The 16,486-nt window shown below is 46.2% G+C and overlaps 1 protein-coding gene across 2 annotated transcripts; it reads right to left on the bottom strand.

Annotated features, from left to right (window-relative positions):
• Positions 1-2,000: 2,000 nt before the first annotated feature.
• Positions 2,001-13,487, bottom strand: Ccl25 (C-C motif chemokine ligand 25). Of its 2 annotated transcripts, none has more exons than XM_048429071.2 (7): positions 13,392-13,487; positions 13,143-13,188; positions 12,908-13,030; positions 8,994-9,111; positions 8,783-8,895; positions 5,103-5,199; positions 2,001-2,510 (listed from the first exon to the last, which is right to left on the bottom strand). In XM_048429071.2, exons 1-7 carry the CDS (start codon positions 13,398-13,400, stop codon positions 2,477-2,479), a joined length of 540 nt encoding a protein of 179 aa, XP_048285028.1. In that variant the 5' UTR covers positions 13,401-13,487; the 3' UTR covers positions 2,001-2,476. The 2 variants fall into 2 exon arrangements, with proteins under 2 accessions (XP_048285028.1, XP_048285027.1); XM_048429070.2 differs by having other exon boundaries at positions 5,103-5,202; positions 13,392-13,483.
• Between the last annotated feature and the right edge of the window lie 2,999 nt (positions 13,488-16,486).

Genomic DNA, 16,486 nt, shown 5'->3' on the forward strand with positions numbered 1-16,486 from the left:
GAGTACTGGAATTAAAGGTCTGTGCCAAGATCCCAGTCATAATTTTTTAAAACTCTTTGTTGTTCTTGGTAACAAATAAACTCAGAAAATACAAATCTTAAAAAAGGAAAAGGAGAAGAGGATGTTGAGGGGGGCGGTTGAGAGAGTGGGTCTTGGAGAAGTTAAAGGGGTGAGTTGGTGAATATGACCAAAATACACAGTATGGAATTCTCAAAGAATTAATTAAATCATTATGTGTTTCTTTTAAAAAGGAACAAAAACCAAAGCAGATCATGTCCTGAAGAAAAACCACCCACGGTCAACACACACACACACAAACATGCACACATGTACACGCATCGTGGTCCCCATATTCTATCTCGGCACTCAGGAGGTGGAGGCAAGAACATCAGAGCTTCAACATCATCCTCAGCTACCTAGTAAGTCTAAGGCCAGCCTGAGCTACATGAGATTCTGTCTCAAAAAAAAAAATTTAAACTATTTGAGGGCTTGGGGATAGCTCAGTAATAAAGTGATAAGGTGCTCAAGGCTCTGGGTTCTATTCCAGCACACACACACAAACACACACACACACACACACACACACACACACACACACACCATCCACTTCCCAAAAAAACAAAAACAAAACTGTATAGTTAAAGAAGAGCTTGAACTCCTGATCCTCCTCCCTCCCCTCTCCTCCTCCCTCCCCTCTGTGCTGGATGATGACTGAGAACTACTACCACACCCAGTTCATGCAGGTATGAGATGAAAACCGAGACTTCATCCATGCTAGACAATAACTCTACTAAATGAGCCACACCCCGGGCCCCTAGAAGCAACTTTTGTTCTAACAGTTGGTCTTTGGCCCCAAATCCTGACACAAGCCTCCAAAGACCTCGGGATTGGCTGCATGGGCTGAATTTCCTGAGTGTGTCGAAGACTTGTCACAAGGAAAAGTGAGCCATGGATTAGATTTCTGCTCCACACAGGGGAGAAGAGGTGAAAGTACAGTTAGTAATCAATCATGCTGTGTGGAAACATGTCCATAGAAATATCGAGCTGGGAGGTTCAAAGGGTTTCTAGATTGGCAAAGACATCGGTGTGCCAGGAAAGTAGTGCATCCCTGCTGTGTGACACTTTTCCTGGGGAGACCTGGAAAAGCATCTACTCACCCCAGATAGAGAACCGCTACAGAAAAAGGTAACAATGCCCCCAAAGCCCATTTTAACAAACCAATAGGTTTACTGGGCTTACCTACAGCAGCATGAGTGAGGGCTTATGATGTGGAATCCTTCTGTAAATATGTTGCTCTTATTGGTTGATGAATAAAGCTGTTTGGGTCAGTAGCTTCGCAGAGTAAAGCCAGGTGGAAAATCCAGAGATATAGAGAGAAAGTAGGCAGAGTTGAGAGAACGCCAGGAAGTCGCTGGAGAAAGATGCCAGAACATTACCAGTAAACCACAGCCTTGTGGCAATACATAGATTGGTAGAAATGGGTTAATTTAAGATGTAAGCGCTAGCTAGGAATATGCCTGAGCCATTAGCCAAACAGTGTTGTAATTAATATAGTTTCTGTGTGATTATAGGGGTCTTGGTGGCCGGGAAACAAAAGTCCAATCTCCACTTACAGGGTTATTTACAGCGGCATGAGTGGGGGCTTACAGCAGCATGAGTGGGGGCTTACTTACAGCAGTGTGAGTGGGGGCTTACTTACAGCAGCGTGTATGGTTCAAAGGCAGTTGTGTCACTGAGTGCCCATCCTGTCCTGAGTGCAGATTGCCAAAAGCTTCTGCAATCCTGGCACTCCCTGCACAACTCTCATTCTACATACCAGACATCACTGTGAGTAATTAGGTGGTTGTTGTTGTTTGAGACAGGGTTTCTCTGTATTGCCCTGGCTGTCCTGGAACTCGCTCTATAGACCAGGCTGGCCTTGAACTCACTGAAATCAGCCTTCCTCTGCCTCCCAAGTGTTGGGATTAAAGGCATTTGCCACCACCACCCGGCTCAAGTAATTCGTTTTTAATGGCTTTTACACTTTTTTATTTTTAATTCTTTGACCATTTCACAAACGTAGGCATTTTGACCATTGTCACACACATTGTCCTCCAGTCCCCTCGGTCTGTTGAATACCTTCTTCCTAGCAAGCACTGCCCTGCTTTCGTCCCTCCTTTCCTTTGTGTGTGACTCACTGCATTTGATTAGGGTTGCTTGAATGAGCATGGGTGGGGGATTATACACTGGACTATGGCAACACTTCTGGGGAAAAAGACTCCCTTCCCCCAGCAATCATCAACAGCCAACAGCTCCTCCGCATGGGGTAGGGCCCCAGGAATCCCTCTCTCATCCATGCTGAAACGTTGCTGAGTCTAGTCAAGTACAGGTAACTGCAGCTCCTGTGAGTTGATGAGTTCAGTGCCCATGTCATGCCCTGAAGAGAGCACTTCAGGGGACTCCTCCCATTCTCCAGCTGGTGCTCACTCTGAGTAACTTAATGGGTGATCTTTCTGGTCATCCTCACTACCCTGTAAAATAGACAGTGTTAGTATTGTCCCCCTCCTATGGAAAAGCTGAGACTCTGAGAGTTTGAGTTTTCAGTGGGTCAGTCTTACATGGCTGTGTCCTCAACCTGTGGAACCAGATATGGTCTGCACATAAAGAGTGTCAGAACTGCGCTGAACTAAATGACAGGACACGGGTATCTGCTTGATTCATGAGGGACATCCTCTTTCAGATCTGGCATCAGATGTGTCAGGTTGAGGCCTGCTGAGATTGTTCAGCAAGCAAAGCTGTTTGCGTGAAGCCAGATGGCCAGAGGTTGATCCCTGAGACCCATATGGTAGGAAGAGAGAAGCAACTCCCAACAATTGTTTCTAGCCTCCACTGGCTCACAGTGGTATATCACTCATACATACACACCCAAGCATGCACGTGTGCATAGGCACACACACAATGTGTGTGTGTATGTGTGTGTGTGTCACATTGAAGCCAAGCATGGTGGCAAATGCCTATAACTCTAGATAGTTTAAAGGTTAAGGTAGAAGGAGCTAAAGATCCAGCCTCAGCTACAGAGTGAATTCAAGGTCAAGGTGGGCAACTTAATAAAACCTTGCCTCAAAATACAAATTATAAAAAGGCTGGGAGGGAGTGCTTACTAGCCCAGGTCTTCCATTCAAGCCCTAGTATTGCAAAAAGAAATAGAGGAGATAAGAAGGAAGGAAATGAGGGAGGGAGGGAGGGAGGGAGGGAGGGAGGGAGGGAGGGAGGGAGGGAGGGAGGATAGACAGACTTTCTTATAGAGCTGGAGAAATGGCTCAGCAATTAAGAATGTGTTCCTGCAGAGGAACAGCCTGGTGTTCCATGCTCCAGCACTACATAAACCAGCATGGTAGCACATGTCTGTGACCATAGCACTTGAGTGGTAAAGACAGGAGAATAAGAACTTCAGGGGCGTCTTTGGCTACACAGGGAGTCTGAGGCTAGACTGAGATGCATGAGCCCTGCTTGGGAAACACACATAAAACAGAAAGAAATGAAGATAGAAAGTAGGAAGGAAAAGAAAGGAGAGAGAGAGAGAGAAGCAAAATGATTCAGCAATAAGGACATTTGCCACCAAGACTGACAACCTGAGCCCCATCAGAAACCCACACTGTAGAAAATGAGAATTGATTCATGCAAATTGTCCTATGACCTCCAGATGGAAACGTGATTTGTGGAAGCACACATGCACACACACACACAGAGAGAGAGAGAGAGAGAGAGAGAGAGAGAGAGAGAGAGACTCAATCAACATAAACATTTTTAAGGAAAGTGTAGGGGGGAGTCTGCTTATTAGTTCCCAGCTGCCCAGATCAGAAATAATCACTCAGAAACCATATTATTTGTAATACTGTTTGACCAATAGCTTAAGCATATTTCTGGCTGACTCTTATATCTTAACCCATTTCTATTAATTTGTGTATCACCACATGTCTATAGCTTTACCAGGTAAAGTTCTGTCCAACATCTGTCTTCAGCAGGGCTACATGACTTCTCCCTGACTCTGCCTTCTTTCTCCCAGCATTCAGTTTAGTTTTCCCCACCTAGCTCTATTCTGCCCTATCACTGGCCAAAACAGTTTCTTTATTCATTAACCAGTAAAAGCAACACATATGCAGAAGGACTTCTCACACCATTTCCCCTTTTCTGTTTAAAAAAAGGAAGGTTTTAACTTTAACATAGTAAAATTACATATAACAAAACAGTTATCAAGCAAGAATTACAGTTACAACATTTATATCTACTTTATCTTTTATCATAACTGAGGAAAACTGTAACTATAATTATCTATTCGTCAACTCCATCAAAGTCTCCAGTAGGATTTAATATTACCTAAGTAAACAGGAAATGCATTGTAAGCAACTTCCAAAACTCTAGAATTGGCAGAGACATCTCACTGCCTGGGAGGTCCTTCTGTATATGTGTTGCTTTTATTGGTTAATGAATAAAGAAGCTGCCTTGGCCTGTGATAGGACAGAGTAGAGCTAGGTGGGGAAAACTAAACTGAATGCTGGGAGAAAGAAGGCAGAGTCAGAGAGAAGCTATGTAGCCACTGCTGAGGACAGACACACCCAGAACCTTGCTGGTAAGCCACAGCCACATGGCGTTACACAGATTAATAGAAATGGGTTAACCAAAGATATAAGAGCTAACTAGCAATATGCTTAAGCTATTGACCAAACATTATTGTAAATAATATGTTTTCTGAGTGATTATTTCCAGTCTGGGCAGCTGGACATGTACAAGTGGCCTCCTACTACAGGAAAGAAGGAAAAAGAAAGAGAAAAGGAGGAGAGAAGGAAGGAGTGGTAGGGGAAGCAAATGTGAATGGTGTGAGGAGAAGACACTTTCTGTTTTGCCTATGGTTGAGTAGCTCTTGGCCCATCTCCCTGGTATTTCATGTTAGCATTTATTTGTGTCCCCTAAGCCATGCTAAAGGAATGAACAGCCACCTAGGATCCTTGCACATGAATGTCAGGGTGTGACCACACAACCTATAGCTGACTCCAAACTCCTGGGAGTAGACCCCATCAGCAAAGTGATGGATGGAGGAAGGTCACATGACCAAGGGTCCTTACCTAGGCCGGCCTAGGGTGGCATTCCTCCTGCTGGTAATTCTGAGGTTCCCTAACTTGGACTTTGCATGATTTGACTTCTTTCTTTCAGTATGAGAACCTGCTGGAAAATGGAGAAAGAAACAGGTGAATGTTCCAACAGGGGCTGTAGAGATGGCTTTGAGATTAAGAGAACTTGCTGCTCTTACAGAGGACTGGGGTTGAATTCCTAGCACCTCCATGGTGGTTCACAACCATTTATAACTGCAGTTCCAGGAGATCTGATGCCTTCTTTTTTCCTTCCCAGGCACCACGTCCACTTTTGTGCACATACATAAAATCAAGCACTCATACACAAAATTAAAATGCATGAACTTTATTTTACTTATTTATTTTGGTTTTTTTTTTCCAAGACAGGGTTCCTTAGTGTACCTCTGGCTGTCCCGGAACTTGCTCTGTAGACTAGGTTGGCCTCGAACTCACAGAGATCCACCTTTCTCTGCCTCCTGAGTGCTGAGATTAGAGGTGTGCATCACCACTACCCTGCTTGAATTAAGCCAATCTTAAAATGACAAACATTTTGTTTTTTCCTCATTTATGGTTCCTACATTTTATATAGTCTAATAAAACCATGTCTGTATGCATTAAAGTTGAAATGAAATGAAACTCTCCAGGGAAATGGAGAAAGTGGGAGAAGAAGATACTAGAAAAGGAGGACAAATTTCCAGTCAGGGGTGGTGCACACCTTTAATCCCAGAACTGGGAAGGCAGAGGCAGGTGGATCTCTGTGAGTTTAAGGCCAGCCTGATCTACAGAGTAATTTCCAGGACAGACAGAGGAGCTTTCTTGTCTCGGAAGTTTAAAAAAAAAATAGTTCAGAAGAGGGGGGAGAGAGGAGGGGTGTTCAATACACACTATATTTATTTTTTCCCCCGTTTTTATCTATTTATAGTGTGTGTAGGGTAAAAGGACCAAGGAAAGGACTTTCTGATCCTGACTTGACCCCCCCACCAGCCTGAGACAAAGAATCCCACCAATCCCTGAACACAAAATCCCACCAATCCCTGAGCTTGCCCCAAGATCAGACCACAAAATTCCTACCAATCCCAGGCCACCCTGGAAAACCCTCCCCACCCCACCCCTGCCCAAGAAACCATGTATAACCCTGTCTCCTGCCAAGTTCCCTGCTGCTTCTTGCACAAATAGAGGCAGCCACTCTCCTTCCTGTGTCTTTCCAAACAGATCTTTTGTGTGGCGTTTGTTGCGTGGTACAACTTTGTGGTTTTTCTTGGCTCCCAACTGCCAGCATACCTTTCCCCTCTGAGCTGTAACACTTGTGCACGTATGTAAGCATGCATTTTTTCCCTCACATGTGTGGGTGTGCATGCACATGTACACCTGTGCTTGTGGAGGCTCTCAACTGTCAGAAATTATGCTCCATTGCTCTATGACCTTATCCATCGAGGCAGGGTCTCTCAATTAAACCCAGAGCTGCCAGCTTGTTAGGTGGGTTCCATGTCTCCATGTCATGAGGCTGGAATTACAGAAAGACCACCACACCCACCCAGCATTTACATGGATTCCTAGGGATCCAAACTCCAGTCCTCACACTTGCATGATTAACAGGTGACCTATCTCTCCAGCCCCTGAAAATAAACTTAATTTATTAATTAAAACAAGGATGTACTGGAGAGACAGCTTAGTTGGTTAAAATGCTTGTCATATAAGCCTGAGGACCTGAATTCCATCCCTAGCACCCATGTAGAAATCCGGGTATGATCATATATATTTTTAATCCCAGAACTGATGAGGCAGAAAGCCAAATCTCTGGAACTCACTGACCAACAAGCATAGCCTAATAAGCAAACCCTAGATCCCAGTAAAAGACCTGATCTCAAAACACGAGGTGGAGCCAGGCACGGTAGCACACACCTCTAATTCCAACACTTAGGAGGCAGAGACAAGGTAGACAGCAATCTGTGAGTTTCCTGTTCTACATAGTGAGTGCCAAGACAGCCCAGGGTTACATAAAGAGACCCTGTCTTAAAAAAAAAAAATAGAGATTCCTGAGGAGAATTGGTCAGTAGGTAAGAGTTTGTGCTCTGCAAACTTGACCTGAATTTGGGCCTCAAGCACTGTGCAAAAAAATGAGGAATGTTCTGTGGCGCCATCAGCTTCTGAAGGAGGAAGCAACCAACAGCCCAATCCAGGCTAGTCAACCTATGAACCACAACAGTAACCTGCATGGCATGATAGCCCAAAGCGTGCAGTAATGCCACACATACCTTGCTGGTAACTAATAGCTCTCTCTAATCAGACTTTGGAACTTCTCAAAAAGAGGGAAATTGTGCCTGGTGCTGGAAACTTAGCCAAACTGCCCACTGAAGTCATGGATCTTGAAAGAGAACCTACAACCACCACTTTACTAAACCAGCACAATGCCCAACTACACTCTAGATTGTTCTTATGCCCACAGAGAAGTGTAGTTCTCACCCCTCATCAAGGAAATGTCTTGATGAAACAGATAAGGATCACTACAGAAAACTCCAACCAATGAAAATGCAGAGCCATGCCCAGTCCCAGTGGATCCATCTACATTACAATTCCAGCACCTAAGGCTCAGGAAGCAATGTGGATTTAAGAGTAGAGAATTAGGAACTTTGCAACAGCAAGCACATTGATATAGATGGGGACAGGTGGAGTCCAGGAGGCCTCAACCCTAGACTACTCCCATTCTGAGAGTGGGAGAAATTGTCTTCCCCATGGAAAAGCACACAAAGTAGTTATCCAATACAAAACGATCAGCCCTGAAACATACATATAAGTAATATTATACAGACTGATTAGGCTATATTCATGTATTTTGGAATTTATGTATTATATAGCAACATTTAATGAAAAAAGAGGCCATGAATTTGAAAGAGGACAAGAGGGGCATGCAGGAGAGAAAAGAGGGAGGAAAGCGGAAGAGGAAATGATGTAACCTTTACGATCTCAAAAAATAAGAGAAAAAAATGGTTCTGTTTTTGCTTCTGTTTTGTTTTTGTTTTTTGAGACAGAGTTTCTTTATGTAGCCTTGACTGTCCTAGAACTCACTCTGTAGACCAAGGTGGCCTCCATTTTACAGAGATCCACCTGTCTCTGCCTCCTGAGTGCTGGGATTAGAGGCATGTGCCAACACTGCCTGAACAAGAAAAGAAATTAATGAGGCATAGCTTCACATGCCTATAATTTTGGCACAACCTAGAAGCCCGCTGGCTAGTACCAGTCATCCTAGTCAAAATGACAAGCTTTCAGGTCAGTAAGAGCTTTTTCTCAAGGCAGTAAAGGCAGGAGAGCAATAGAAGATTTGACCACCGCATGCGTAATGGCGGCGTGCTCATGCATGCGCGTGCACACACACTACAGACACCCACATCGAAAATAAAATGGAACCATTAGAAATATTTCTTAGTGGTAGCACACTTGTGTAGCCTATTCTAGGGCCTGGATTCAGTGCACAGCACTGAAAGGGAGAAAACGTGGGAAGCTCTTGAGGAAGGACACGTGAGGTTGCTGCACAGGAGCTGGATGTTGACGCAATTGATTAGCTGTTCGCTCCATCTCTGACTCACTAGCAACTGACTGTGAAGAGAGTCAGCTGGCAGCATGTTAGCTCGCTGAGCTGTTTTCCTTCCTGAGCTGTTGGCTGGGGTCTTACCTACCTGGGGTGCACTTCCTGGGACTGCCAGCTGGCTTGTTCCTAGGCAACAAGATCCTCTTCACATCCTTGTCCTCTGGGTTCGCACACACCAGGCCTTTCTGGCGGAAGTAGAATCTACAGAGGATGGAAAGGCGGGTGCCAGGTCAGGGCATGAGGATCTAAGGTAGGCATCACTCTGACCCAGCATACCTTTCCCGAAAGGTCCCGCTCACATCACAGCTGGAAGATTGCAGCTCCCACTCACTTCCTGCTTGCGATAACACTTAGCACGCTTGAGAATACTCCATTTGAGATTGGATTGGTAACCCAGGCAGCAGTCTTCAAAGGCACCTGGAGGCAAGTGAGATGGCTCAGTGGGTATAAACGCTGGCTACCTTAAATTCAATCCCTAGGGGGCTGGAGAGATGGCTCAGAGGTTAAGAGCATTGCCTGCTCTTCCAAAGGTCCTGAGTTCAATTCCCAGCAACCACATGGTGGCTCACAACCATCTGTAACGGGGTCTGGTGCCCTCTTCTGGCCTGCAGCATACACACAGACAGAATATTGTATACATAATAAATAAATAAATATTTTTAAAAAATTCAATCCCTAGGACCTACATAGGAGAGAATCACAAATTATCCTCTGACCTTCGCAAACATGTAGCAGTGTGTGTGTGTGTGTGTGTGTGTACGAGGTGTGTGTGGCTGACTGAGTCATAGGCCCTAAGTAAGAACCTAATACTATTATCCTAATAAATAGACATAGTATAAACTGTCGCCTACATTCCTATCCATATACTTATAAGTGATACCCTCATCAGTAAAGCTTTTTGTAGTAGATGGCAGTTATCCAAAAGACCCACAACCGATCAACATTCAGGGTAAGAGACTGCGGAATTCCCAACTACAAATGAGACATCTGTATCATACTCCCTCCCCACAAGATTCAGGGATTATTTCAGCAGAGGGGGCAGAAGGATCCTAAGACTCAGAGGAAGGGGGCGTCTTCACGGAAAAAAAAAAAATGTTTTCTGGGCCTGATGATGATGCACGTGTCAGTCATAGGAGCTGTGATGAGCGCACAGACCCACACAAGATCAAGACAGATGGAGTCTCAGCATGGATGGCTGGGGGAGCTCAAGTCTGACCCCCATCTGAGGAGCTATTGGAAACTGATGGTTGCTAGGAACGACTTGGTTTTCTTCGGAATCGTGGTCCCTGAAAGACTACCGCTGCTCTAATAGATGGTCCTTCAACCATATACACACAGGCAGCATTAAATGGGCTCAGTGGGCTCAGTTTACAAACAGAGAACATGAAGTTGGTTGGGGATAGGGGTGATAACGGAAGAGAGGGAGTGAGAAATAGATTTAATCAAAACATATTTGCATTGTTTGAAATTCTCAAACAATAAACAACAACAACAAAATCACAAAAAGGTACCTGCAAGTAGATGACCCAGCCACATCTGTGATTCCAGGGCCACATCAGTGGCAGGGACAACCAAAGATGTGAGTGTGCCCACGTGTGCGCGCGCGCGCGCGCACACACACACACACACACACACACACCACCTTTTAGAGACGGAGGTCAACAGGCTGCCTGGGAGATAAGGAAGCTTTCTTATCTCAGCTCTTGATAGAAGGATGCGGCCAGGAATTATAGGGTGCGGACAGGCAAAGAAAAAGCCCAGGGTCCTTTCTGTTTCCGCTCTGAGGTAGACAACAAGTGCACGCTTGGGGGGCACTAACCCAGCCCTTCTTTCCTGAAAATGGTTAACTGGACATCAAGACACATGCACATTTGTAGGCCCTGCCGTCCAGAGGCTGGTGCAGAGGATCATGAATTTGAAGCCAGTCTGAGCTACATGAGACCCTATCTCAAAGCACCTAGATTGTGACTAGGACTGTAGCTCTGTTGGTAAAGTATTTGCCTAGCTCATATGAGGCCCTGGATTAGATCCCCAGGACTACATAAACCAGATATGGTAGTGCATGCCGGGAATCCTAGCTCCTGGGAAACAGAGGCAGACAGATCAGAATTTCAAAGTATTCCTCAGGTAGATAGCAAATTGGAGACTAGCTTGAGATATATCTTAATTTTAAAAATTAAAAAATTAGCTGGGCATGGTAGCACATACCTTTAGCCCCAAACTCAGTATGCAGAGGCAAGCAGATTTCTGAGTTCAGAGCTCACCTGCCCTACAGAGAGAGTTCCAGGACAGCCAGGGCAACAAAAGGAAATCTTGTCTCAAAAAAAAAATTTAATGAAAAAAAAAATTAAAGGCCAGGTGTGGTAGCACATGCCTTTAATCCCCAGCACTCAGGAGGCAGGAGGATTTCTAAGAGTATAAGGACAGCTTGGTCTACACAGTGAGTTCCTGAACAGCAAGGTATACATAGTGAGATCTTGCCTAAACAAAGAAACTCACACACACACACACACACACACACACACACACACACATACACAAAGATATCCAAGGCCAGAGAGGCAAAGGCACTTGCCACCAAGCCTGATAACCTGACTTAGACCCTAAGAATCCACATAGTGGAGGGAAAGAACCAGAACCAGCTCCTGCAAGTTGTCCTTATTTTCTCCACATGGGCACTGTCACATGCAGGTCCATACAAATGCACATAAAATAAATCAATAAATAAATGTACATGTGTAACTAGTATAAATAAACTCCACTTTTCTGGAGATCTCAGCTAGGGGCTGGCCTCTCCCCACATGGAACCAGCCTAAATTCCTTTTCCTTTCTCCACTGATCTTAGTAACGGCGAAGTTGACTTGGCCATTCTTTATTGGTCTCCCTGCTGGCCTAACGAAAACTTCAAGAGTTCTCCTAGGTATCAAATATCCAGACAGCACAGACGTAAATTGAACCTAGTGTCTCAGGGGAGTTTCAACCTGGTAGGGGAGGCAGAGAAGTTTTCCACACAAAAAGAGTCTGTGCATGAGCTGGGAGGGGTGCCCAGGAGAAAGAGAGGATTCTAGAAAGTTCTGGGAAGGAGAGAAGCAAATGGATAAGCAAAAAAATTGATAAGACAGTAGGTTCCTCAGTCTAGCCAGCCTTCAAGGTTATCTGTGACTCCATCTGGCAAACCTTGACTCCGGGGGGGGGGGGGGGGGGGGGGGGTCAACTCTGAGTTCAAGTAGAGGCCAGTACAGTGGTTCAGGGAGAGAGCTCATCCTCCTTACCATCCCTCCACTTTCGCTCTTTAGGACAAGGGGCAGTGGTGTTAGATAAGAACTGGGACTCAGGGTTCCTTGGCAAATGTTTCCCAACACTGGGGGCCACTTTTCTCCCAGGATCAAAGGGCAGAGGCTGGGCCTGGCTCTGATAGCAGTCTCTGGAAAGAAAGCCAAGCCTCTCTCCTGAGCAGAGAGTGAACTCTGGAAGCTTAGAACTGTAAGACCTAGTAGAGGAGCAGGCAGAGCAGGGGGTAGAATCCTGGGTCCTCAGCCTGGCCTGGGACCTTGTTTTGACACCTGCTGAGACTCCATGTTTTCTCAGAGATGAAGCATCCAGTGGTGAGATTCTGTGGGGATGCTCCATGCCTTGAGCAACTGAATCCTCAAGTACATGCTTTCCAGTAGAGTGAGGAAGATGCCAGAAACAATTCCCTGACCCCTGGGCTGAGAGTATCTGTCACTGGATCCTTAAATTTTTCATTTCTACTTGGCAGATGAGAAAGTGAATCCCACAAAGGACAACCTTGGGCCCTTAGCTACACTACACAGGGGAGAAAGGCAGGGAATCCACTCTGGAAGATCTTCAGAGCTCACAGCTCAACCTCACAACCCTAGTTAGGCAGAGGAAGAACATCAGAGCGCATTGTTGGCTATAAGTGTTTTTCCCCCAATTGGAAGCCACCCTCTGCCTCCTACAGCCCCTAATCCTCTTGAGTCTTGTAAGGGAAGCACTCCAGAGTGGAGGTGAGGGGTCCTGGAACAGGAAGCTGGCACCCTTCATCTCTATGCATCCACCCAACCCCAGTAGTGCCAGGAATTCTTGCTTTGCCCAACCTCTCAAGAGCCACTGAAGAAATCAAAGGATACAGAATCAGTGGAGACTTCAACAAGTGGGAGGGAGGTTGAGAAAAGAAGAAACATCTGGAGAACTGGAGCAAGAAAAATACCTTGGGCATGGACAGCGGGCACCCAGGCCCCAACAAAGCAGGCGACCAGGCAGGCGAAGAGCCACAGTTTCATGGTGCAGACTAGATCTCTTCTCCAGGTGCCTGAAGGTTGAGTGGGGCCACCTGTGGAAGCGGAAGGGAAGGATAAGGACACCAGTGTTTCAAGCCAGCCCCTGGAACTCTCTGAAAGAGAGGCGGGTGACAAAGAACGTGCTCTACTCAGGGGAAGACTCACCAGTGCCGTTGTGATCCGGAGAGCTTGCGCCTGCTTGTAGGGTGTACTGCCCGTGGAATCAATGGACTGGTTTCATCCTTTATAGTCAGAGCCCCACCCTGCATGACCTGCCCCCTCCCTTCTCTCCCTCCCTTCCTCCCTCCCTCCTGCTGCTCCTCCCCCTCCCCACCTGTTTTGTGAGACTTCTGCTGGGCTTCTACCTCCCACAGATAGACCTAGCCCTAATTTGCATCTATCCCTCCGGGTTACCTGCTTCATGAACCCTGAGGTTGCCTCCACTTTACCCAGGCCTCTCAACCAGCATCTCCTCTCACTACCTTATTATATGGGGTCCAAAATGTCCTCAGTCCTCTCCCTTAACAGCTTTTTATCACCATCCTCATAGATACCTTCCTTTATAATTAACTGGTTTTTAAATTGCTTTATTACTTCTAGCTTTTTTACTATTTTGTACGTGGGTGGAGGCACACACATGACCTGTGGGGTCAGAGGACAACGATCTGTTATTTCCTTTCATCATGTGGATTCTAGGGATGGAACTCAGGTCATTAGGCTTGGCAGCGGGTGCCTTTCCCCACTGAACTGAGGAGCCGAATTGCCTTTTTCTTGCTCTGTTTTAGCCTTAAATATACTCGGTCACACACACACACACACACACACACACACACACACACACACACGTTTATGTATATATGTATATATGTGTCACACACGTGTTTATGTATATATGTAAATATGTGTATATGTATATATGTGTGTGTGTATATATGTGTGTATATATACACACACACACGTGCGTGCGTGAGTGCATGCATGCATACAGAAAAGCTAAGCTGAGCCCTGTGGGAGAGAGACCTGCAGTGTTAGTCCTTCTAAGCCTGGTCACCTGAAGACACATTTTTCATTTCGATCATTTTCCTGAAATTTCATAATTTCACCTTTTTTTTTAAAGATTTATTTACTTATTCCACATACAGTGTTCTTTCTGCACGTATTCGATTGCATGCCAGAAGCAGATCTCCTTAAAGATGGTTCTAAGCCATCATGTGGTTGCTGGGAATTGAACTCAGGACCTCTGGAAGAGCAGTCAGTGCTCTTAACTACTGAGCCATCTCTCCAGCATCTCCTAATTTCACTTTTAATGGTTGAATAAAATTACAGTTGATGATGCACTTTTAAAATTTTTATTTATTTGGGAGTTGGGGGTGTGAGAACCACAGCGAGAACATGGAGACCTGGGGACATCGGTGGAGGGTCGGTGGAACCCAGGAAAGATATTAAAGCCATCAGGCTTAGTGGCAGGCACCTCCAGCCATCTTACCCGATGGGGCAGTAAGTGACACGTGAATTTGCCCCAGTATTATATGGGGAAGCATCTCAACAAAACTGTTTTTAACAATCCCAACGCTGAAAAGAAATGCTCTCATTTGGAATGTCAAGCCAGGATCCAGGTAACGGCGCGTCTTCTGTCTGCTGCAGCAAGCAAAACGAGCTTCAGTTTTTTTTTTTTCCTTTGGTTAACTTGACTCACTGGGGGATAAAGAAGTGTTTCAGATCAGGCGGGGTGGGGGGAGGGGCGGGCAGGCCTGCCACAAGACCTGTAATTGATTGGTTTTTCCTTTTTATCTCCCTCCTCCGAGGCAGGCTACCCCAGTCCTCTCCCTGGCTATTTCACACACTCTGAATCTTCTATTTCTCGGGGCCCTATTTAGTCCTACTCAGTCGGGGCCTCTTGCCTCCCCACCCCACCGCGGGTGGGGGCGAGGGTGGTGCTAGCGGAACTGCAGGTAAATGAGGCGTAAGGTCTGGCTGGTTGAACGCAGAGCTCGGAGCTACAGGCATCCAGGGTAAGGTCGAAAGTTGCGGTCTGTTTGGAGAATGGCACCAGGGTGTACTGTCCGTGGGCAGTTTTGAGGAATGGCACTAGAGGGTGGAACTTGATGGTAATTTAATGGGGTTGGTGGATAGAATTTAGAGCCAGTGTATAACAGAGGAAGTACTGAATAGAAGAGTTTGTGGACCAAGGTGGGGCTTGCTGGGTGAGGTTTACATCGGGTTGAGGCGCGCGAATTCAGCTACAGTACCAGCTGGGGAGGAACCCAGCACTCTTTTTGTAGAGGGGCTGCAAGTCCCACCCTTATCCCCCAGACCAGTGAACTTCTCAGGTCCCTTAGCCTGTGGGTCCGGGTGGGGGAGGCTGGGTTGGGACGCCGCTCCGCGTGGCTGCAGGCTTGGAGACGCAGCGTGGCAAACTCCGGCTGGCTATGGCCCATTGCTTCTCAATACCTGCTGAGACCAAGTTTCAGGGGAAGTTCCTTGGAATGTGTACCCACTTTCCCAACATGTGGATCAGGGCTTGTCCCGCCAGCAACCTTCAAGAGGAAGAGGAGAGCGAGTCTAAGAGAGTCACTGGGTACAGGTTCATGTGTCTGCAGGTGCAGGTGTGTGGGCAGGAGACAGACGTTCAATGGTCACAAGGCCATGAATTAAAGATAAAGTTCTAAGCTGGGGGCGTAGAGTTGATAGAGTGCTGGCCTAGGATGCATGATAACTGAGGTTCTAATGTTACCACCACGTAAAACGGGAGAGCGCACAACTCTAATCCCAGCATTTGGAAAGACAGGTGCAGAAAATCAGAAGTTCAAGGCCAGCCTGGGATTTATGAGTCTCTCCCCACCACACACACACACTGCATGAGTTTGGTACCTAGGTGGCTGAGACATCCAAATTCAAGGTCTACTTGGACTGCAGAGTTCAGAGAGTTTAAGAGCAACTTAGTGAGGATCTGCCTTAGTAAAAAGAGGGCTGTGGTAGAGTGTTTACCTAATATATAACCCTGGACCAATCAGGGAAGAGTCAGAAATGCTACAAATCCCAGTACTGGAGAGTCCAAGGGAGAAGGATGAGAAGTCTGAGGCCAACATTAGCTGCACAGTGAGATTCCCCTCTCAACAGCAAGAACAACAAACATATGTTCTTGAAATGTGTAGTCCTCCCATGGTAGAGGGTTGCAGAGCAGAGACCTGGAGGTCATCAGCAACGGTGCAGCACTGAGCATCCCAGGCTGAAGTGAGGGTTTTCCTAAACTCATTTTTGCACGTCAGACCCACAGCTCTCCTGAATTCTAGTGACAAGAGGCTGGCAAGCCTGACTGTTTGAGAGAAGCAGCTGGGAACCCTCCTTCACACCTGCTCACCTCACGGGGCTACTCTGTACTCCAGGTAGCTGTCAGCCAGTCCTGACTCACCTTGTGCCAAGCAGACTCGGTTTGTTTTCTTTTCCATTTTTCATTTGAGTGTGTGTGTGTGTGTGTGTGTGTGTGTGTGTGTGTGTGTGCGTGCGTG

Source organism: Myodes glareolus, chromosome 2 (assembly GCF_982192425.1).
Source record: "Myodes glareolus chromosome 2, mMyoGla1.1, whole genome shotgun sequence".
NCBI classification, from domain to species: Eukaryota; Metazoa; Chordata; class Mammalia; order Rodentia; family Cricetidae; genus Myodes; species Myodes glareolus.

Bases quoted from the DNA above. Each gene is read 5' to 3' on its own strand.
- Ccl25 (XM_048429070.2), bottom strand. The intron at 13,031-13,142 runs GTGAGTCTTCCC...CCGCTTCCACAG, and splicing joins TCCGGATCACAACGGCACTG to GTGGCCCCACTCAACCTTCA. The intron at 5,203-8,782 runs GTAGGTAAGACC...TCCATTTTCCAG, and splicing joins TCCCAGGAAGTGCACCCCAG to CAGGTTCTCATACTGAAAGA.